The sequence below is a fragment of the Bidens hawaiensis genome, unplaced genomic scaffold, assembly GCF_021521415.1.
Source record: "Bidens hawaiensis isolate Kalapana, Puna unplaced genomic scaffold, B.hawaiensis_p1.1 tig00086276_1, whole genome shotgun sequence".
In the NCBI taxonomy this organism is placed as follows: domain Eukaryota; kingdom Viridiplantae; phylum Streptophyta; class Magnoliopsida; order Asterales; family Asteraceae; genus Bidens; species Bidens hawaiensis.
The window spans coordinates 1-24037 of NW_027504201.1; the positions used below are offsets into that span (position 1 = coordinate 1).

A 24037-nucleotide genomic window follows, 5' to 3' on the forward strand; every position below is an offset into this window, starting at 1 on the left:
TCTTGAAAGAAAGATAAAATGTGCATTCTGTGAAATTTGGAAGTAAATATTTTTAAAAATTGAAACTTTACACAGGATTTGATTTAATTAAAAAGGTTTCCAATTTTGGAATCTGTAAAGATTCTAAAAATTGAAACTTTACAGAAAATTAGGGCTTCTTTTTGTGTGTGTGTGTGAGATTTGGGATAGAAAGAGGAGAAAGTTGACTTTTTATTTTTCAAATAGTTGACTTGAAGAATAAAGACACAAAGGTATGATTTTTTATCACTTTTTGTTCATTTTTAGTGAGTTTATCCATTTGGATTCCAATGATTCATTTAGGATGATCGATTTGTTCTTCGGTCAAGTTCATCTTTAATTGATATGTAATCAGCTAAATATTGTGTTCATGAATGAAGGCAATATATTTGATTGTATATGCGTGCATTTCGCACACGAATATGCATATAAATCATGTTTGTGTGAATTTACTTTTAATGAATTCAATTGAATATGGTAGAAATGAGTCAACTTTTATTTTCTTGAGTCCATAGTCAAACTCTAAATTCTTAAATAGAGATTCTTTAGTTTAATTACTTCTTGAATTATTTTGCTGTTTAATACTTTGAATATTATTAAGTGTAGTTAATCAATTTTGATACTAGAAGAAAATAAGTCTTGTCAATTTCAAAGTTAAATTGTGTGATACACAAAAGTCAACTTAAAAAACCTTATCTAGGACGATGAAAATACATTTAACTTTTTCTATACTCTCTCATTTGTATACTTTTCTTCATGTAGCAAGAGTTTTTACAACATGGGTTCTCTTTGCACCAAAGCTTCTTCCATGTCTAGATTCATCACAAGATTCATTGGTTCTTGAGGATCCTAAAGCCGGTATGTATTCAAAACAATTACTTTTTCTTTATCTTTTAAGTCATGAATAAGTTAAGGAGGGGATATATGTAAAAATCCCTAAATATAAAGGAGGTAAGTTGGGCTGGTTTAAGCATGTCGGATAAAGGGTCAAATGGGATTTTTTATCTTATTTTTTTTATGTTTCTGAATTTCATAGAATAATCAGTTGTAAAACTGTTATTGAAATAAAGATCTGATTTTTAAGTTAAAACACTTGATTCTGCCATGGGTGACATCTTAAGTCCTTAAACTTATTTAGCAAAGCCTTTTTATTTTGGCCCGTTTGATCAGTTTGACCCGGTGAGCAATAAGTTATAACCCAACTGACCCGTGCATAATTATTATTACTATTGCTATTGCTATTGCAGGGAACAAGGATGAGGATTTGAATGACCCAATGCATTCAAAGAGTTCACATTGGAGCAACTTAAAAACGCAACGTCTGGTTTTGCTGTTGAAAACATTGTGTCCGAGCATGGTGAAAAGGCGCCAAATGTTGTATATAAAGGGAAACTCGAGAATCAAACGAGGATAGCTGTAAAGCGGTTTACTGGATTCGCGTGGCCTGATGCCCGACAATTTTTTGGTACTATGTTAAATTTTCTCATCTAGATATGTTAGAATTGTATGCGTGTTTTTGCGGCTTTTGCCCATTGTTTTTGTTTCATGTGGTCAATTATTAATCTATTTTTTTTTGGATCATGTGGTCAGATATTTATTAGTGAAAATTTGAAATCACCTATGTTTTTTTATTTTTCCTGGTCACATAAAAATTGCAAAGATTGACCAACACACATATTTGGATGTAGTGGTTGACTTTTCAGTCAACTGTTAAAACATGTTTCAGTTAGGAGAATCCTCTGAAGCTAATTTACTCCAAGAAATGAAGCTTTCTTGATCTTAGTATTCTTTCAAGTTGATAAAAAAGGATTTTAATGGAAATTATAGTCTTTATATATTTGTTGACTTTTCAGTCAAATGTCAAAAATGGATTTTAATGGAACATTTGTAGTCTTTAAATATGTTGATTTGGCATAAATGTCATTTTACATCCTATTCAAGATTTACTGTAACTTGAAAAATGTTATCTTTAACAACATCAGGAAGAAGCTAGATCTGTGGGCCAGCTTCGTAACGATAGGCTGGCTAATCTTCTTGGTTGCTGCTTGTGAGGATGATGAGAGGCTACTTGTTGCTGAATATATGCCCAATAACACACTTGCCAAACATCTTTTTCACTGTAAGGACCTCTTTGTTAATTTTTTCACAGATAATAAATCAGGCGGGCTAGGTAATGGGCCAAGACGGTTAATATTACGTGGGTCCAAATGGACTATGTCAGGTTAACATGCTAACTTGGGATGTAAACGAGCCGAGCTTTGACTAATTTTTTTTAAATTAAGTTGTGTACATTTTTTATTATTTCATAGCTTTTCTGTAGGTGGGACGTTATTCTATTCGACTCTTTTTGATACTTAACTATTCAGTTTAACCCGTTAGTAATAAAGGATGACCCGTTTCACTAAACGGGGTGAAATTTCTTCTTCGTGTGTTTCTTTTAGTAAAATCTTTATTAAACAATGTAGGGGAATCACAACCAATGAAGTGGGCAATGTGGTTACGGGTTGTTGTTCTACATCTTGCGGAGGCTCTTGAATATTGTACAAGTAAAGGCCGTGCTCTTTATCATGACCTCAACGCCTACCGCGTCTTGTTTGACGGAGGTAAAGTTTGTGATTTTTTTTTTAAAATTTTTTGTTGGGTCCATTTGTTTATGCATTAAATTCCTACAGGAAGGCAATCCAAGACTTTCATGTTTTGGGCTCATGAAGAATAGTATGGATGGGAAAAGTTATAGTACAAATCTTGCATTTACTCCACCCGAGTATTTGAGAACCGGTATGTTTACATCAATTGTCGTCATCGAAGGTATTTGGTAATTTGACGTACCACTTTGCATGATTCTTCTGTAGGGAGGGTGACTCCAGAAAGTGCCATATATAGCTTTGGGACTCTTTTGGTTGACCTTCTTAGCGGGAAACACATCCCCTCCTAGCCATGTTAGTATATGCATTTTGGTTATTTATAAGAGACGCTATGCGTATATTATTTTGTCTTGAATTTGATATGTTTTGACTTAGGCCTCTTGATTGATAAGGGATCGGAAACCTTCAAATGCTTACGGATTCGTGTCTAGAAGGACAATTTTCTAATGATGATGGAACCGAGTTGGTGCGTTTGGCTTCTCGTTGTTTGCAATATTGAACCTCGAGAACGTCCAAATTCAAAATCGGTTGTGTCTGCTCTTATTTCTCTTCAAAAGGAGACCGGGGTTAGTTTGACTTTTTGCTTCGTTAAAAGTTAACTTCGTTTGATGTTTTTAAAGTGGGCTCATGTTGAAACGTGACATTTTAGCATCAGCATGTACGTCTTGAATAAAACAATTTAGGAGGCTGCATGCAATAAAAATAGATTTTGGGGTCAGTTTTTCTTATTTGATTTTTTTTGTACAATTAGGTTCCTTCATACGAGTTAATGGGAATCCAAACGACTACTTCATTCTTACCTCGCTCTCCACTTGGTGAAGCTTGCTTAAGAATGGATTTCAATACAATTTATGAACTTATGGAAAAGCTTTCGTATAAAGATGATGAAGGACAAACACCGAGGTTTAGTCATTGTTTTACCCCTTTGTTCTTGAAAATGGTCAAAGCATAAAAATGCTGATAATATTTCGTAACTTTTTCAGTTGTCGTTTCAAATGTGGACCGATCAAATGCAAGAGTCACTAAACTCAAAAAAGAAGGGTGATGCTGAATTTCGGCACAAAGATTTTACAACCGCAATTCAGTGCTATACACAAGTATTTTTTCTGTTACCTCCTTATGCATATACATATACAATTACACATATACATACATGGGAGAGGTTCTTCTAGGCATAACACATTTTTTTGCGAGAATAGAAAGAAGAAACTAAATCATTTATTTTTTCAATCTAAAAAAAATTATTATATGAAAAGTGGTTGAAAATGCTTTTTCATTTTCTTGAAATTCAATTGATATGAACAAATTTTATATATTTATAGAATCTACACATATGTACTAATGTAAGTCAGGTGTAGGTTAACGCTTAAAAGTTAAAAGAACATATAAACAAATTAATTTACTTGTTTTTATGTACCATTACATACACATTTGTGTGTGAAAACTAATAACCTTAATATATATGAACCAACGATAAAATTTGTTTTTTAACGATTTAGGTTCATTCTTTTTGTCTCACGATAATTTAGTATTTTGAAATGAACCTCACACCATACCTATAGATATACATATAGAGATATGCATATAAATATACATGTATGATAAAATATATACATACACGTATATGAATCCACACACATATACCTACAGGTACGTATAAGAACGTCTATTTGAGAAGCACAAAACGCTCGAGCACAATAAAACCAAATCGTCATAGAAAACTTTTCTTCACATGTGAATATATTATAATTTACATGTGAAGAAAACCATTTGACCTGTGACATCCATTCACATGTGAATATACTTAATGCCAATTCTTGCTTTTATATTTATTTATTTTATGGCTCGTGGATGTTCTTTTGTTCGAAGTTGTTTTTTTTTGTTTTGTTTGTGATTATCAAATCAACTAGCCCCATACATATACATAAACACTTGCATATATCTGAATCATATTAAGTTGTAAAGAATGTGTCTATATCTTTTTGTTTGTAGTTTCATTGAACACGGGCCTATGGTATCTCCAACAGTATTTGCTAGGCGTAGTTTATCTTACCTTATGAGCAACATGCCTCAAGAAGCCTTAAGTGATGCCATGCAGGCGCAAGTTATCTCGCCCGTGTGGCACATTGCTTCATATCTACAGGCTGCCTCACTTTTTGCCCTTAAAATGGAAACCGAAGCCCACATGGGCACTCAAGGAGGGTGCCGGCCTTGAAGCCAAGAAAACCGGACTCACTACAAATGGACAATAACCAAGTAGTTGCCATTTTAGCATACTGTAAATCTTATCTTGGATTTTGCATCTTTTGAATCAAGTATGAGAACAGATGAAAGATGGTTCCTTTTATGCGTCAAATGACGCTTTTGCCCTTTGGTTCGAAGTTGATTTTTTTTGGTTACATGTTTAGTAATTAAGTTGTATTGAGATTGTAAGGCAAGGATTTCACATGTGTTTTTTTGTTTACAAAACAAACATTTTGCCTTCTCTTTGTTTCTTGTTATTTTTCTTTTACTTTTGGCCTTGGATATGGATGTCAATTGTGTCGGTTGACAGGTTAAATTGTTCAACGCGAACACAATCCATATATTTATGTGTCCAAAAATCATCCCTAGAAGGCAAACAATTAAAATTGTGTAATCCAAACATGATCCCTTGAACTCATTTATCTAAACATGCTAATTGGGTTGACTAATAATAATTAGTTCTAGATGTGTTAATTGGGTTAGTGGGTTGAAACAAAAATAGGTTAAATGAGTTACTGGGTCAACTTGTTTAACTAAAAAGGTTAAACATATTAACCTGTATATGCCAGGTTTTATTAAACATGTCTACTCAAACATAACCTGATTAAAAATTTGATTATTTTCATGCCTTGTTAGTTTTGTGATTCCTATCAGATAAAAATTGTCACCCTTAACAAAAACGTCTTATTTTTCTTTATTTTTTCCCTTTGTATTCCCCTTTTCTTTTCATTGTGTTTATTATTTATTTATTTATTTATTTATTTATTTATTATTATTATTATTATTATTATAACATTTAACCCATCAAAAACAAAGTAGTAGTAGGGGTAGGGCATAAATTAATTGACTTTCTTGCCCTATTTATTCCCACATTTTTAGCTTCTAAAAAATATCATGCAAATCTCATGTTTATACTTTACCGTACACCTCATTAGAAAATCTATGTATTTATGAGATAGTCAAATTAAAATTGCTAGAGTAGCCTACCCTGTTTGATTTTGTGACATAATTTTTTAAAAGTTGTACTCTATTTAAGAGGCATGTAAAAGTAGTAATAATAGACCCTTTAGTTACAAAAGTAACAAGTGAGTCCTTGAAATTTGAGTTCATGTTTAACTCATTTATAAACTCAACCAACGAATTTTCAGTTTTCTTTGTCTCAATCTTAAATTGTTTAGCTTATTAGCCTTTTCAATTCGTGTTATAGCAGTTCTTAAGCGTCGCGATGTGAGACATCAATATGTTGGGGGGGGGGGGGGGGGACTTTTTTTATTTAGACGATATGGGACATGTTAATTACTAATGAAACAAATGGGAGGAGAAGTGTGCAATGAGAAAAAAACAAGTAAATAAATGGAGTAACTATAGGTAGGTGGGAAAACTGTCATCCCACGTAGTGTTTGGTCACATGTCTCATCACATCCTTCTAAGCCGATCCTAGTGTAACATTTCATTTTTTTCTTTTTGTATTCTTGTAATCGTTACCCGACCCGTTTAAGGTTTCAGGTCAATTGTTTAATTAAAATGTCGCATTTATTGAGTATTTAGGTTGTTATAGCTTTATTTACTAAATTTAAGTAGTATTTTATTAAAAAAATAACCCTAACCCACCCCCTGGTCCGACCGGCTGACCCAAACCCCAAAACCCGACCAGGCGCACCCCAAACCATTCAAAATCTTCAATTCCCGCTCGTTTATGATCAATTAAGTTAGGTAATTAGCATATTCCACCAAATAAACGCGTAACCGATACCCAATTATAGTAAAAACGTGTTAATTAGTCCGTAATTTGATAAATTAACCTTATAAAGCCCCAAACAAACCCTAACTCGTGATCTTATATAATCCCCTCGTTACGAATCAATTAAACATCCAGAAACCTCCTCCTTCTCGTCGCCAACGATTTCCCCTAAACTCAATTCCGTTTACAATCACATCCCGTCACTTAAATTAACCTACCTCTGGCCGCAACTCTTTTGAGCAATTTCACCATCGTACCAGTCTATATAATTCAATTAATAGGTACGACTAGAATCACGATCTGTCATAGAACAATAACCCTAAACTTGCTTGATCGAACATGGACCAGATTATCCAATTGGATAATCTAGGGTTCATGTCCCTTTAAACATACGTTTATAGATTTTCGGGGTCTGCAATGTTAACAACTGGTTATGTTGGCTCAGTTGGTTGGTCACATGTGTAGCAAGGGCTGGTTCGCGGGTTCGAACCCGACCCAGCCGGTTTTGGCTTTTATTTATTTTTTTTTGGTTTTTGTTAACTTTATTTAATGATTTTGTTTTCTTTTAATTTTAATTATCCGCTACACAAATAAACATTTAAATATTATTATGAACCAACACATTGAGTCATTTTCCTGTCATCCTAAAACTGGTTATTAACATTACTATTATTACTATTAATGATTATTATTATTATTATTATTATTATTATTATTATTATAAATATTTTTATAAATAAGTATCACCCTTATCAAAAAAATCTTGAATATTATTAAACTTAAATATTTCATTTAAAGTTACCCTGTTATTATTTACTATTATTTATAATCCCGAATAAATCAAGATTATTTTCTTATCTTTTCAATTTATCGCAAGAGAATTATTATTAATAATCCTCTAAAATCAAGTTCGTTGTACGTCCTATTAGCGTTCCATATTAACTTGTCTATTATATCTAGGAACCTTCGAAGACGTAGCGCGAGGAGTTTAATTGCTTTTATTGTATTCTCATCCTCATCAACACTTTTACAAGGTAAGTAAATGCACATCCCCCGTTTTACCGCTTCTCTATTTTGGGGGCGTTTTGCATTCAAAATCAACTTAGTGTTTTCACTACAATTCCGTTATATGCATAATTGTTATTGCTCGATTAGTTGTTATGTGTGAATATGACTATGTGTTTATTTTATGTTGGTTGGTATCTCATCCTCATCCTCATCCTCATCCTCATTAGTATAACATGCGTCGTCGAAGTAAACCGTTATCAATGCGATTCGGTTGAAAAGACAACTTTTATTTATTGTTTACTAGTTGTAGTAATGTACGATTATTGCATGGAATTGTCCTTTTATTATTATATATACTCAAAAATTGTGGTTTACCTGCTCAACGTTATGTTGACTAAAATATATATTTTCACGCATGACGCAGGTAGCTTTATTGGATGAATCAAGTATTGAAGTTAGTTGATACCTTAGGTTGCTGAAGAACACATTTTCTTTAAGTTATTTATGTTTTGAATATTTATTGTAACTGCATTTTTTGAGACAATGTTTGTGTTTCGAAATTTGATATATGAATGAATAATTTAGATATTGACGCGTGTATTTTAATTAGTGTCTTCTGAGCTATGATACAATCAATTTCGCGCCCCTGCATGTTCCGCCGTAGGTTGGGGTGCGACAGATTGGTATCAGATCCGAAGGCTATAAGATAGGTGGTTAGACGTAACGACCTAGTAGCATGCTTAGGGTCCTCATACGTGTTCCTATACGTTCACCATACTTGTTTAAATTTTTGTACATAGCTTAACATATTTATATTGTTCATCATATACAATTGTACACAAAAGCACACACTTAATCTGAGGCTATACCTCACTCTCAAAAATTATTTTTAAAAACTCTAGGACGACTTTTAATCGGGAAATTCCTTATGAAATCCCACCTTTTTACTCCCCTCTCCTTAAGGATGATTCGTGGGACGGATATGTAGTAACTGTAAGAGGGACACACTTGTTTACCGAACCCTTGACACCAAGGCTTGCGAGACTAAGGAAGTGCAACGCGTATAAATATTAATCAACCGCGAGACCTGGTTGCCTTCCTGGAGTGTTCGGTAAGGGTGTGGAACTTATTAGGCCAAAGCATATCACACCAAACGTACCCGAATCTACTACCCTCACTGTATCAAACGTGGTCATGTGACGATCACATCCTTAAATTTATAAACGTGGTCATGGATGAAGTATGTATAATGGGGTGGTTCCCGAACTACTTCAACCATCTACCTCAACACCCCCTCAAATTCGATTTTCGACTGATTTTGTTTATTTGGTGTTCGATATTTTTCATTTGTTGGAAGGACCCATGGTGGTTCATGAAGCCCTAACCAACAAATGAACCCATGTATTTTGATTTAAATTATGTTGTTATTATATATTTATTTTTTCTCAAAATGTTAAAGATGATAAAATGTTATAGAGTTTTTAGGAGTTTAGTGATGAAATCCATTGTTATTAACTCCCACTTCCAAATGGGAAGTTCGGGTTGCTGAAGCAATCCTGATGGCTTTTGGTGTTCAGCCTTGACTTTCAAACATGTTAAACATTTCGCCACATGCGAAGCGATGCCCTTTTTCATCCCATTCCACCAGTAGTTCGGTTTGAGATTTTGGTACATTTGTCACTACCGGGGTGCATCATGTACTTGGACTTGCGAGCTTCATTCATTATTCTTTCACGCAAGTCCCCAACGATTGCTACCCAAATCCTATTACCGAGTCTAATGATACCATCGTCACCCTTGACTAGTGAGTCAATGGTGCCGTTAGGTTTTTCGTCAGAGGTATTGTTTTCAATTATCCCTTGGAGTTGAGCGGATTTGATTTGTTCGAGAAGGTCTATTTGAAGTTCTAGTCTTAATTATCGGACTCTTTTCGGCTTTTCATGTTCCTTACGACTCAAGGCGTCGGCCACAAAGTTGGCTTTGCCTTCGTGATAGATGATCTCACAGTCATAGTCGTTTAGTGTTTCCATCCATCGTCGTTGACGCATGTTAAGCTTTTTTTTGATCGAAAATGTGTTTTATGCTTTTATGATCGGTATACACGATAAATCTTACTCCATAGAAATAGTGCCTCCATATTTTCAAAGCAAATATTATGGCACCTAACTCTAGATCGTGAGTTGTATAGTTCTTTTCGTGCACCTTGAGTTGACGAGAGGCATAAGCGATCATTTTCTTTTGTTGCATCAGTACGCATCCAAATCCGGAATGAGACACGTCACTAAAGACAACAAAATCCTCAGTACCTTCTGGCAAGGCCATTATAGGTGCTTGGGTGAGTTTTTGTTTAAGTATAACGAACGCCTCTTTTTGTTTAGTTCCCCATTCATACTTAATGTTTTTACGAGTCAAAGAAGTTAGGAGAACGACTATACGAGAAAAGTTTTCAATGAACCTACGATAATAGCCGGCCAAACCTAAGAAACTTCGAATCTCGGTTGGCGACTTTGGGATCTCCCACTTAGAGATAGCTTCGATCTTAGCGGGGTCCACTTGAATACCATTGACGTTTATGATATGACCAAAAATTGCACTTCGTGCAACTAGAACTCGCATTTAGAGAACTTGGCATACAACTTCTCGGTTCTAAGTATTTCAAGTAAGGTTCGGAGGTGAATTTCATGATCAACCTTAGACTTAGAGTAAATAAGTATGTTGTCGATGAATACGATAACAAATTTATCCAAGTAAGGCTTACAAATTCGGTTCATCATATCCATAAACGCGGCTGGCGCATTAGTAAGTCCAAATGGCATAACGGTGAACTCATGATGTCCATATGTTGTTCGGAACGCGGTTTTCGAAATATCTTCGGATTGTACTTTGAGTTGATGGTAACCAGAACGAATATCGATTTTGGAAAAGAAGCTTGCACCTTGGAGTTGGTCAAAGAGATCATCGATTCGAGGGAGTGGATAAAGGTTCTTGATGGTAACTTTGTTCAATGCTCGGTAGTCGATACACATCCTCATGGATCCATCTTTCTTCTTGACGAGTAGAATTGGTGCTCCCCATGGTGAAGAACTCGGTCGAATGAAACCCTTCTCAAGCAGTTTGTCGAGTTGTTTCTTCAATTATTTCATTTCGGTTGGAGATAGAAGATAAGGAGCTTTGGCAATCAGAGCAGTGCAAGAATAAGATCGATCCTAAACTGTACTTCACGATCGGGAGGAATTCCAGGAAGTTCGTCGGGAAAAACATCGGCAAAGTTGGTGACAATATGCACGTTCTTTATCTCCTTGAGTTTGGTTTCTTCAGTGACGTAGCCCATGAATGCTAAGCATCTTTGATTCAAATATTTTTTAGCCCTTATCATGGAAATTATGCTAACTTGGCCAACGTCTTTGTCCCTTTCAATTTGAATGGTTTGTTTATCGGGGGCTTGAAGTTCGACGGTTTTGCTATTAAAAATGATACGAGCTTGGTTGTTGGATAACCAATCCATACCAAGTACAATATCGAAAGTAGCAAGAGTCATTGGTAGCAATTTGATATGTAGAATGTAACCGGCTAAGAAGATTTTTCCGTTTTCTAAAGCTTCAGAGATTTTGACAATTTCACCATTAGCAGTCTCGACGCTTAGGGTCTTGTTTAGTTTTGTTAAGGGTTCGTGTAATAGACTACAAAAGCTATAATCTATAAAACTTAAGTTGGCACCCGAATCGAATAAAACCCAACATATGTATCGTTAATTAAGAACGTACCGGTAATGGTTTCCGGTATGTCGGGTTCTTTTCGGGCATCAAGATTGAAGACCCTTGCATTGCCTTTCCTGGCTTGAGCACTTCCACCCGCACCACCAGGCGCGGGTTTGTTCTTTGGGCAATCAAAGCTTAGATGGCCCATTTCCTTGTAGTTGAAGCAAGTCATCGTCTTCTTCCAGCAATCAGCAGCGGCATGGCCGGGTTTGTGACATGAATCACAAACGGTTTCGGTTGAAGACGGAGTAAAACGGCATTGACCTTTGTGGTACATTCTGCATGTTTTACATGGCGTGGTATTAGAATTGAATCTAGTTTGGGGTTGGTTTACGCTTTTTCCCTTGAATCAGGCGCTTCCTCCAGTTCTCCTTTGGTCGTTGGTCGACACGACCTTCTTGTCCTCCTCCTTATTACGGATCATACCGCCCATTAGATAGCCAGCTAACTCCATAGCGGAGTCAGTAGTTTGTGGGAGGTGAGATCGTACCATATCGCGGATTTCCCACGGCAGTCCCCAAATGTACCGAGTGACTTTGCTGGACTCAGGATTAACCAGCTGGTGAACGAGGCGACAGTACTCGTGGAATTTGGTATTATATTCACGCATGTTTGTTCCTACGACCTTATGGTTAAGAACTTTGGTTTGAATATGGTCGATTTCATACATGGGGCAAAATCTCGCCATCATTATATCCTTGAACTCTTCCCATGACAGATTGTATAGAGCTTGTCGACCCTTGCTCATTATCAAAGTGTTCCACCACTCTAACGCTTCGCCCTTAAACATTTGGGCTGAGCATTGTATCTTCTCTTGATCGGAGCACTTGCATATGATCGCGATTGACTCCATCTACTCGAGCCATCTTATAGTCGTAATAGCTCCCTTGTCTCCATGAAACTCCTTGGGTCCAAAATACTTGAAATCCTTAAACGAGCAACCATCTATCTTTAATTTCTTAAATTTTTGTCTAATGTCATCACCAGCATTCGAATCATGAACACTTTCTTCTATATGGGACGGTCTCGGATGGGATTTTACCTATTTGCGAGAGGGTTCAACAGATTGGGATTTCCTAGATTGAGATCTAGCTTCCGATTCAGCCCTAACGGCTTCTTTGATCATTTGTTGTATTTGATTCATATACTTATCGGGAATTTTCTCTTCTTGTTCTTTTTCTTGATCTTTTCCTTTTTCTTTTCTTTTATCGGCTTCTTTTCGGGAAACTTCAACATTGTTACTTTGTTGAGACATTTTCTTTCTTTATCACGTTTTTCTTTTTAACTGAAATATAACAAATTTCTTTTCTTAAACACACTTTTATTTATTTATTCATTCAACATATATATATCATATAAGATATATATATATGAATTATTACATCACACACATATATATATATACATTCATACTTGATGTATATATATTTTCCTATCCATACGATTACAACATATAAAACAACTAGATTACTTCAAAACAACCCTCACAACACAACACTCGCACTTCTCTTCTACAATCCTTGATAAACTTCTTCACCATTTTTGTCATCTTATTACATTTTCGCAGAATTTTCTCTCCCATCATTTTCTTCTTCTTTCCATCCACAACTATCTTCTTCCTCAAGTCATCGGTTTCATTCAAGCCTCGGTCCAAATGCTCCTCTTGTGATTGAGGGATCTCGTTAGGATATCTGTAGCGGGGTGGCGGATCACGGTACCCCGTCATGACTAAGTCGTGGTGGTTCTTTGGGTTCGGGTACGGAGATAAAGTCACATCAGATGGATAGTTGAAGAATGCCTCGGCAGCTTCATTTTGTTGGTGGATTTTGTCCGCTTGTTCTTCCTCTGTCGGGATCGTGCCTTGGTAGGGTGGAAAACTTGATGATGATTTGTTCCTGAGTTCCTCGAGGTATTGCACATAAGGATCAACGGAGCCATAACTCGGGTTCTGGGGAAAGAACGATTCCTCCAATGGTGTCGACACTTCATTAGGGTTTTCAGGGTATTCTTCCTCAGGGTCTTCCTCAGGCTCTTCTTCTGGATCTTCTTCTTCCTCAGGGTCCTCTTCCACCATCAGTTGGGTAGTCTCCTTCACTATCGGGGGCATATGGAAACTTTCATATGGCATCATGACTCTCATCCTTGGTTTTCGTGAAGGTCCTTCTTGCGGGTTGGGGTGAGGGTCAGCAGTATCATAGGTAGAGGTTCCGGTGTGCCATCTTCGTTGGTCTGAATGACACTGCATCCAGTCGGACGAGTCGGACATAGGTTCTTCCTTGATTGGTAGGTTGGAGAGAAAAGTTTACGATGGATGAGGATTTGGTGGTTGGTAAGTTGGAACATCGGTTGGATGATATGTGGGGATCTCGGAAGGGTGATATGTTGGGACTTCGTATGGGTGGTACATGGGTATGCTTTATGGGTGGTAGCTGGAATGTCTTAGGGGATCACTTCTTGGCATTGGTGGACTATCGGGTAAATTGATTAGACAATGCTAGGTTCCGGGGAAGTATATTGGCTTGGTTCGGTCGATGTATTGGTCTTGGTTGAAGAAAGCCTCATAATAATCTTCACTCATGTTATCTTTTGGTAGGGGTTCAACAATTCCAGCCTTCTTTGCTTCACGTACATAGTTATTCATCATCTTCTTAAAAGACATCTATGAAGTTGGGTGGTTTAGAGTGAGGAGGGAAAGAAAAGGTTACCAGCGTATCTTATCCCTATTCAAATAGAACAAATAATAAAATATTTTTCTATACTTGGATCGAAGCTTAGGTATTGTCTTTCAATACCTAATTCGCTAAGATCGATGGCTCTGATACCAACTCTTGTCACACCCCAAACCGCTTCCTAGGTGAATGAAACATATGTTGGTACTACATTTGTAAATATATCAAAGTTACGTTTAAAAGCGGAAGTCTTTAGAAACATTTGGATTAAAAATATAATATTTACATTCACAAACGACGGGATTAAAAGTCTCCGTTTAATGTTTTAAAGATTACTTGTTTAAGTTACAAAACCACCATTAACATTATATTAAGTTTAACAAAAAGATCCGAGCCATCAGATATCTTGAGCACTTCGTCATCCCAAGCCCTAATCTTGATCACCTGCAAAATGTTTAGAAAATACGTCAGCAACACATGCTGGTGAATATGCTGACGCGAAAAATATTTTCTTTTACTTTATTACCCCTCGAAACTACGTAGGTCTCAGCCCATCGTGGCTTAGGAATAACAAAGCTAAATACCATTATAAACTCAAGTCTCTACACTAAATACCTCAGCAAACACCGCAACGTTCGACTTAGTTAAGTACCTGTACGTATACATATGGTCACACTACCCGCATGAAGCATCACTATGACCAGGTGTGTTGCAGTGTGCCCACCGCGTATACCACATATGTAAGGATCCATACACACGTATACTACAGCCTGAGGGCTAGGCTTATACTCTTATTTATAATGTTTTTAGAGACACGTAGTCCCATGTAAACCATTTTCATACAACTCATTTGACTCGATTAAAACAAGTTTGTAAAGTTTGGGGCGTATTCACCTTTTTGATTTGGATCGGCTTCAATACACCGTCCGAGGGTCTTTTCCGTTGCTATCTCGCACCTATAGTACGAGTATAACCTTTTGTTAGTCGGATATACAATCCGGCTTAAAACCTTTAGTCTTTTTATAATCTTTACCTCGATTAAGTGAACCTTTAGTTCAAATCTCTTTTCTTTACTTTAAAACCTTTAGTTAAAAAGTATTCTTTCCTTTTATAAATTAAAAGTCTTTCTTTTAATTTATATTATAAACCTTTAGTTTATTGCTTTTAAACCCTACGTTTCTTCTTCTCTAATAAACGTATTCTTTTCTTTTCTTTATTATGTAAGAATAGTTATTATTACTTAAATAATATTTCATAACAAAGAATCACACATATATATGTAATCACACATGTATATTTATATAGATAATCATAATTTCTTTCTTTTCTTTTCTTTGTTATATTTTCTTTTATTTATCGACGTATCAAGTATAACCTCGACTTAGGGTGTTAAGCCTTTATAATATTTTATCATTATTTTATTCGGCCATTATGCCTACCTTGATCGGCTTATATGAACCCTAAGCTATCAAGCAGCACTTCGACGTTGTTTTCCCTTTTTATCTTCTTGATCAAACTTCTCTCTCGACACTTATTCTTTGGCACGCAAAACGATGCACGCCAATGCTACTCCACACGTCGGCACGCTTTACAAGGCGAATCGTCGGGATGTCGGAATGGCAACCCCTTTTTCGTTGGAACGTCGTTGTTATGTGGCACGTACTTCAAGGAATGTCGGTATATAAACACGGTTTACGAGGAATCGAGGGCACGAACTTCGAGGAAATCAAGGGTATGTATCTTGGGGCATAGAGAGATGTTAGAGAGAGAATTGAATGAGAAAATTTGGTGTGAGAAGTGAGATACCCGTAGTTGCTATTTATAGGCAATTTCAGCAGCCTAATCGCGATACGCGATGGCCATTGGCCAGCCCATCGCGTATCGCGACGTACGCTTGAGTCGTCACCATATAGATCTGCCATGTGGCGCCACGTGGCAGATGTTGTGCCACGTGTTGACACATGGCGGACGATGTGCCACGTGTGGCCACGTGGCGGGACACGTGGCAGACAGTGTGCCACGTGGCAAACCACGTGCCTCGCTGTCATACAACCCATCGCGATACGCGATGGGTTTCTTTTCTGATCCATCGCGTATCGCGACAGGTCAGGAAACCAGATTTTTCATTTTCAACCCTAAGGTTTAGAATTTGACATTTTTGGTCCCTTGACTTTGGAAATTTGTTATTTTTGATCCGATATTTTCACGATGTTATCCACCGAATAAACGCGTAACCGACACTCAATTTTAGTAAAAGCGTGTTAATTAGTCCGTAATTTGATAAATTAACCTTATTAAGCCCTAAACAAACCCTAACTCGTGATCTTATATAATCCCCTCGTTACGAATCAATTAAACTTGCAGAAACCTCCTCCTCCTCGTCACCAACAATTCCCCTAAACTCAATTCCGTTTACAATCACATCCCGTCACTTAAATTAACCTACCTCTGGCCGAAACTCTTTTGAGCAATTTCACCATCGTACCATACTATATAATTCAATTAATAGGTACGGCTAGAATCGCTATCTGTCATAGAACAATAACCCTAAACTTGCTTGATCGAACATGGACCAGATTATCCAATTGGATAATATAGGGTTCATGTCCCTTTAAACATACGTTTATAGATTTTCGGGCCTGCAATGTTAACAACTGGTTATGTTGGCTCAGTTGGTTGGTCACATGTGTAGCAAGGGCTGGGTGGCGGGTTCAAACCCGACCCAGCCGATTTTGGCTTTTATTTTTTTTGGTTTTTGTTAACTTTATTTTATGATTTTGTTTTCTTTTAATTTTAATTATCCGCTACACAAATAAACATTTAAATATTATTATGAACCGACACATTGAGTCATTTTCCCGTCATCCTAAAACCAGTTTTTAACATTACTATTATTACTATTAATTATTATTATTATTATTATCAACATTTTTATAAATAAGTATTACCCTTATCAAAAAACTCTTGAATATTATTAAACGTAAATATTTCATTTAAAGTTCCCATATTATTATTTATTATTACTTTTAATCCCGAATAAATTAAGATTATTTTCTTATCTTTTCAATTTATCTCAAGAGAATTATTATTAATAATCCTCGAAAATCAACTTCGTTGTACGTCCTATTAGCGTTCCATATTAATTTGTCTATTATATCTAGGAACCTTCGTAGACTTAGCGCGAGGAATTTGATTGCTTTTATTGTATTCTCATCCTCATCAACGCTTTTACAAGGTAAGTAAATGCACATCTCTCGTTTTACCGCTTTTCTATTTTGGGGGCGTTATATGCATAATTGTAATTGCTCGATTAGTTGTTATGTGCGAAGATGACTATGTGTTTATTTTATGTTGGTTGGTATCTCATCCTCATCCTCATCCTCATCCTCATTAGTATGATCATACGCCGTCGAAGTAAACCGTTATCAATGCGATTCGGTTGAAAAGACAACTTTTATTTATTGTTTACTAGTTGTAGTAATGTACGATTATTGCATGGAATTGTCTTTTAGTATTATATATACTCAAAAACTGTGGTCTACTTGCTCAACGTTATGTTGACAAAAATATATATTTTCACGCATGACGCGGGTAGCTTTATTGGATGAATCAAGTACTGAAGTTAGTTGATACCTTAGGTTGCTGAAGAACACATTTGCTTTAATTTTGAATATTTATTGTAAAGGTATTTTTGAGACAATGTTTGTGCTTTGAAATTTGATATATGAATGAATAATTTAGATACTGACATGTGTATTTTACTTAGTGTCTTCTGAGCTATGATACAATCAATGTTGCGCCCCGGTATGTTCCGCCGTATGTTGGGTTGTGACACCTAGTGGTTCAGATCCGACCTAATGAGTTGGGTCGGATATGGGTCTAACTGGGACTCCTTTGAATTTACGTAACGTGTTTCTTAGTTAACTAACTTTTAGATAAAAGTTTATGTATTGGGTTTCTTTACGGAACGGGTTTCGGGATGGCACAACTTTCCGCACCCATTCCAACCCGAACCCGTTCTAGACCGACCAGAAACTCTAACTGAACTCGAAACTTAATCTGTCCCGAACCTAAAACGTGTTTCGAATGAAAACCTGATTCGAAACTTGTCCTGTGTGAAATTCCGTCCAGATCCGAAACCCATGTTGGCCCTAGGGTTGGTAGTGAAACCCGAAACCCGACACAATTAGGGTGGGTTTGGGGTTAATTTAGAAAAAATTTTGTGGGTTTGAGACGGGTTTAGGATTTATAATATACATGATAACATTAACTCATTTACTCGATTATATATTTGATATACCTGACTAATTATTTTTCTTATATATATATATATATATATAGTTAAATTATATTTATATATAGTATCTTTTAATTTGTAAATATAATGTCTATCAATTAATATATTAACTATGTTAATGTTAATATTCATTATGTTCGTAAAAAGAAATCAATATTGTATTTGGCTTTTCATTTCCTTCCAGGAATAAGTTGAAAAACAATACAATTGTCAGTTACGTAAATTTCAACTATTCTTCCTAACCACAACCCACCATACGTATTCTTGTTAATACAAAATTGTTATTGGACTGGCATTTTATTAAGATACGTTAGGGAATCTAAAACCCGAAATACCCGACGGGTTTGCGACATAGTTTAATAACCGGGTATGAATTTTGGAATATCTAAACCAGACACAATGCCATCCCTAGCTAGCCCGAAAAAACCTATTTCAACCCAAAACTTGATCCGAATTGAATCCTATCATGTTTCCGATCTGAAAGCTTTTCCTAGTGGTTCGAATATGGGTGTAACCATACGGTTTTGAATTTCTGAATCAGTTGTCTGGCTTTCTCCAGGTAAGATGCCATGACATCATCTTTCGCTTCATATGAGCCATTGACCTGGCTGGCTATGAGCATTGAGTCGACATGTACTTCAACGTGTTGTGCTCCAAATTTGCGGGTTATGCGCAACCCGACCAAAAATGCTTCATATTCCACCTCGTTCGTACTCTTGAAATTCGGTCGGATAGCATATGTGAACTCCTGCTTACCTAGGCTTAGCAATTTCAAGTCAACCCCTGATCCTTCGTCATTAGACGCTCCATCAGTGAATAGAAACCATACGTCTTCTTCTTCAACGATCGCGGTTGGTTCCTTTTCCGCTCTGCACTCATATTCTTTCTCGGTTGGCACTTCTGCGATGAAATCTGCCAGTACATGACCCTTAATTTGTCACACCCCAACCTACGATGGAAATGCCGGGGCGTGAGCTGATTGCCACAACTCTCAAGGTACTATCATGAAATTATAAAGCGACAATGTTTAATTAATTTATTTATTATCAAACAACATTTATATACAACAAATAAAGAATATTACAAATACAAAACCAACTATTCTTGTATAAGTTTTATCCTAAAGTCATCTCTACGTGAGCTACAGTTCGATAGGCAATCCAAATCTATAACCTGCAAATGCGTACAAAATATATATTTGTCAACAACACATGTTGAGTGAGTAGATCACCAGTTTTGACACAAACAAAAATGGTAATAATATATAATGATATAAATGAATAATAAAGGCAAGACTGTTATCTGTGAGTATAAACAATGAACTCGTTAAGCAAGTAATGAGATGTCGGTGAAACCATTGAAAATGTGATCGGGCTCCGGCCACTACGACGGTCGTATGATAATACTATAATGAGATTATGTTGGACCTCTCCGAATGCGATTCAAGTAAAAAAGTAAGCAAATAGCATGTAATAGACAGTCATTCAATTGATACACAACACAAAAATCACAGTTTGTGTTTGAGAAATAATAAGATAAAGGGTACTCAAGTGTCTCCAAAACAATTGAAAACTAGAAAAATATGGGAGTGGTTACTCACCTGTTTTAGGAATGAAATATAAGTGATATTGTGAGAGAGATGAACCCTTCGGGATATAACATCAGGGATTCATAATTAAATAATATTAATAAGATTAATTATAAAGATGTAACATGATTTAATGAAAAAGGATTTCAGTGTGATTTGAATTATGATTGGAATTATAATATTATAGATTTGAACGATTGACTCCTATAATAAAGATTAAGATTATCGATTATTATTATTTATAAGAAACATCATTTTTTATTATTTATAATATCACCTCTTCTTACATTTGACGTGAAAAATATATAATCAAATTTAATAATTGATAATTTATATAACTAGTTCTAATATAAAATATACTTAAGATTAATAGAATAAAATACAATTATATAAATATTCAAATAAATAACTATAATATGTAATAATATATAAATAAATATTGCATTTAAATCTTTTAAAGAAAAATTTATTTAATACGTTTAATACACACACACACATATATATATAAAATAAATATAAGTAAGTTTATATAGGCGTTCGACGACAAGCATCCTAAACGATGGTGCCGGGTCTCGAACCTGCGCGACAACCGAGTTACCAAGAACACAGACACCAATCAAACCAGCTTCTCTAGGTTGTTAGTTGTTTATGATATGAAAACAAAATAATAAATATACACATATCAATTTCCCCAAAACTAAAGAAACCCTAGAATCACAAACTATCAATCCGTTGTTTGTTTGTTTAATTAGTCATAAGGTTATTGAAGCCGACATAACGACGATCATAAAACTATAAACAATTGCCTATATCGATATTGGATTGATGGTTAATTTTAACGGGCAGGTCGCGGCCCTGGTGCACCAGTAAAACGATGATCTAGGTTATGATAACTCCATTAACTGCAGGGTTTTGGTCGCGAGTTTGAATGGATGGAGTGCCCTAGATTAATTTGATTATTATTAACTCTTAATAGGCAACCCGATAAAAATATAAGCGGTTAAGTAATTTAGAAAATTATAAACATATTGAGATACGTTTTCCGCAATTAGATGAGATATATTGATAGTGAAATAAGGATAAACGATATGCAAGAATCTAATTTGATTTTTAAACGAAGATTAGGGTGCAAGATAACATAAACGGGTAAATGGGTTACGGGTTTGGATCTTGGATCCTGGTTAAAATATATATTATAATAAGTTTATAAATATTGCAGATCAGCCCCTGAAATTTGAAGATGGAAACAAAAATAGGAAAAGTATGGTTTGGGGAGGAAATTGTATAAAGTTGAAAGTTAATAATATATATTAATTAAATGACAATAATATAATAATATATTGGTAAACGCAATATTTTATTGATAACATTTTCCGAACTTCTTAAACATGTGGGGTAAATGACGAAAGATAATAATTTCAAAAGTCCGAGTTGTTACATAATTGTTGGTATAGGCTTGTATTGGAGGGTATGTTCTCCCAATTCAATTGCACATTTCGCCAACTGTCCTGAAAGTTATGGCTTCCGGAGCACATTTTGGATCTTATAGTTTGTCAACACGCTGACTGGGTGGCCATGAGTATATCTGCGGAGGCGTCTTGATGCGTATACCAATGCTAGGACCAATTTTTCCATTATGGAGTATCTCATTTCTGCATCTGTGAGAGTCATGCTGACATAACATATTGGTGTTTGGATTTTTTTCATGATCTACCAGTAGCACTGCTCCTACCGCCCTGGTCGACGTGGATAAGTACACGACTAACTCCTCGCCTTTCCGCGGGGCCGTCAGTGTTGGCAATTCAATCAGGCACTTCTTCACTTCTTGGAAAGCTTGTTCCACTTCTGATGCTCACCGGAATTATGATTTCTTCAAGCAATTTCGCAATGTTGATACAAATGGAATCGATTTGGTGTCATGATTCGCCAGGAACCTGTTCATTGCCACCAGTCTCCCATTTAGGGTTTGTACTTTTTTCAGTGATTTTGATGAGGGCATGTAGGAGATTGCATGTACTTTCTCAGGGTTGGCCTTGAATCCATTTTTGGTTACAATAACCCAGAGGAACTTGCCTTCTTCCATTCCGAACGAACACTTGCTTGGGTTTAGTTTCATGCTTATCTTTCGTAGCTTCTGGAAAGTGTCTTCAATAGAGGTGGCAAATGGGTTAGGTTGGGTCAAAACGAGTCATGGGTTGAAATGAGTCATGGGTCAGAACGGGTTAATTAAAAAAATGGTTGTTTTGGTTTGGGTTGGAATAGGTTAGGGTCGAACCGAATTTTGATTTTTTTTTGTGAACGAGAATAATGGCGGAAACATTTTGGTTTTTTAGATTTTTTTTATTTATATTTGTAACATCCCGAATTTCAAATAATAATATTTTATATATTATTCTTAATGGAAAAGTTTACTTGGGTTAGTAATAAAATAATAGTAAGAGAGAACGATAAGTGAGTAAATTAGATGGAGTAATTATGGACTAAAAAAGAAAGATGGGCCTTAGGTCCATAGGCTTAAGGGAGTATAAATACCCCTTAAACCCTAAATCTTTCCATTTCCATCCATAACATCCATCTTATTCTCTCTTTAAACCTAAAACCCACACCCAAACCTTCCATTCTCGGCCGCAAGAGAGAAAGTAAGAACCAAGGTTTAGCAAGCCAAGATCTTTGATTCATCCTCTATACTCAAGCTAGATAAACGATTCAAGCTCCTAAGCGAAGCTAGCCGTGACTTAGAAACAACATAAAGGTATGTTCTTGATCCTAAAGGTTACATTTTTATGAACGAATAATGATGAACCTCAAACCTAGAGTAGATCGGGTCTAGTTATTTCATAAAGTAGCAAACTTGATGACTAAAACGGACTTAATGGACATATGGTTATATACGGCTCATATATGAACCCTAGAACTAGCCTAGAACGTTTTAAACTTATAAAGGTCCAAGCTTTTGTTGGAATTACGTATGCCCGAGACACATATTTATATTAATGTGGCTAACTGTGTTTGATCCAAGTCGGGTCATACCCAATAACAAGCTAGACAACACCAAATGTATTCTTTTAATGATTTGATCATTTAAACGAATACCGAACACTACGCGTTTAGAAAATTGGTTTTCTAAACAAACACACTTGAGGATTTAAATAAATTATTTGGATAATTTGTTTATATAAATTAATTATTTAATTGGTTAAATAATTATATATATATGTATGTACATTTTATATAAGTGAGTTTTATAAAATGAATGGAGATGGAGATGTTTTAAATGTTAAAACAAAATAATAAAAAAAAAAAAAAAAAAAGAAAGGGAAATAACAAAAAAAACGGCCACCCCATGTGGGTGGGTTTTTTGGGTCCAATCAATATGCCTTCCTTCCTTTTGGGTCCATGTGATCTCTTTATTATTACCATCCATCCAAGACATGCAAAATGTATCCATCAATTTTGAATTTCAAGTGCAAAGAAAACTCCCTCTACCTCTCTCTCATACCCACGGCTCAAGTGGGCAGAAAAAAGGAGTTTGTGTGAGCTTCTTTTGGTGTTTAAAATCTAGCAACAAGTTGGTGTTGTTGATAAAAGCTTGGGGTATCAAAAGCTTGAGGGTTTCTACTTGCAACCTTGCCATTTGAAGACATCATCATCTTCATCCACCTACATCTTCTTCTAAAGGTAAAAAGAGGTACATTTACATTTTGTGAGCATTTTTGTTCTTGTAATATTGATCCTTGGCTTTGGGTTTTAGTTTTACATAATGGTATGTTCAATAACAAGTTTTAAAATATAAGCTTCCGTTGCGTTTTCTAGTTAAATGTGGTTAACTTGACTTTGATAAACTTGTATAAAACCCAACAATGGCATCAAGAGCCGGTTACAAGGACTTATGCTCCTTGCATGATTCATAGATTTCGGGTTTTTTCATGGGTGAAAAAGGGGGTCCGAGAATTTTGGTGGATTTTACCCCTCATGGTTTTGTAAGATCTTGACATGCATGGAAAGATCTTAGGAAACCATTAAACATTTGCATGTTGGAATATCAAAATTGCAAAATTTTGGGGGGGGG

At 35.7% G+C, this 24037-nt stretch overlaps 1 protein-coding gene and 2 pseudogenes across 2 annotated transcripts; 2 read left to right on the top strand and 1 right to left on the bottom strand.

Moving 5' to 3' along the window:
- The first annotated feature begins 2585 nt into the window (after positions 1–2585).
- LOC143607746 (serine/threonine-protein kinase BSK7-like) lies at positions 2586–3799 on the top strand (annotated as a pseudogene). Its single transcript, XR_013149030.1, has 4 exons — positions 2586–2621; positions 2691–2796; positions 2871–3229; positions 3415–3799. The product of XR_013149030.1 is annotated as a serine/threonine-protein kinase BSK7-like (transcript).
- On the top strand, positions 3659–4878 carry LOC143607747 (serine/threonine-protein kinase BSK7 pseudogene; annotated as a pseudogene).
- A 13992-nt stretch (positions 4879–18870) lies between these two features.
- Positions 18871–19292, bottom strand: LOC143607748 (uncharacterized; the record flags this gene model as incomplete). The annotated part of the gene is made up of 1 exon (XM_077083088.1): positions 18871–19292. A coding segment is annotated over one exon (422 nt), but the record flags the coding sequence as incomplete, so codon positions are not given.
- Positions 19293–24037: the final 4745 nt, after the last annotated feature.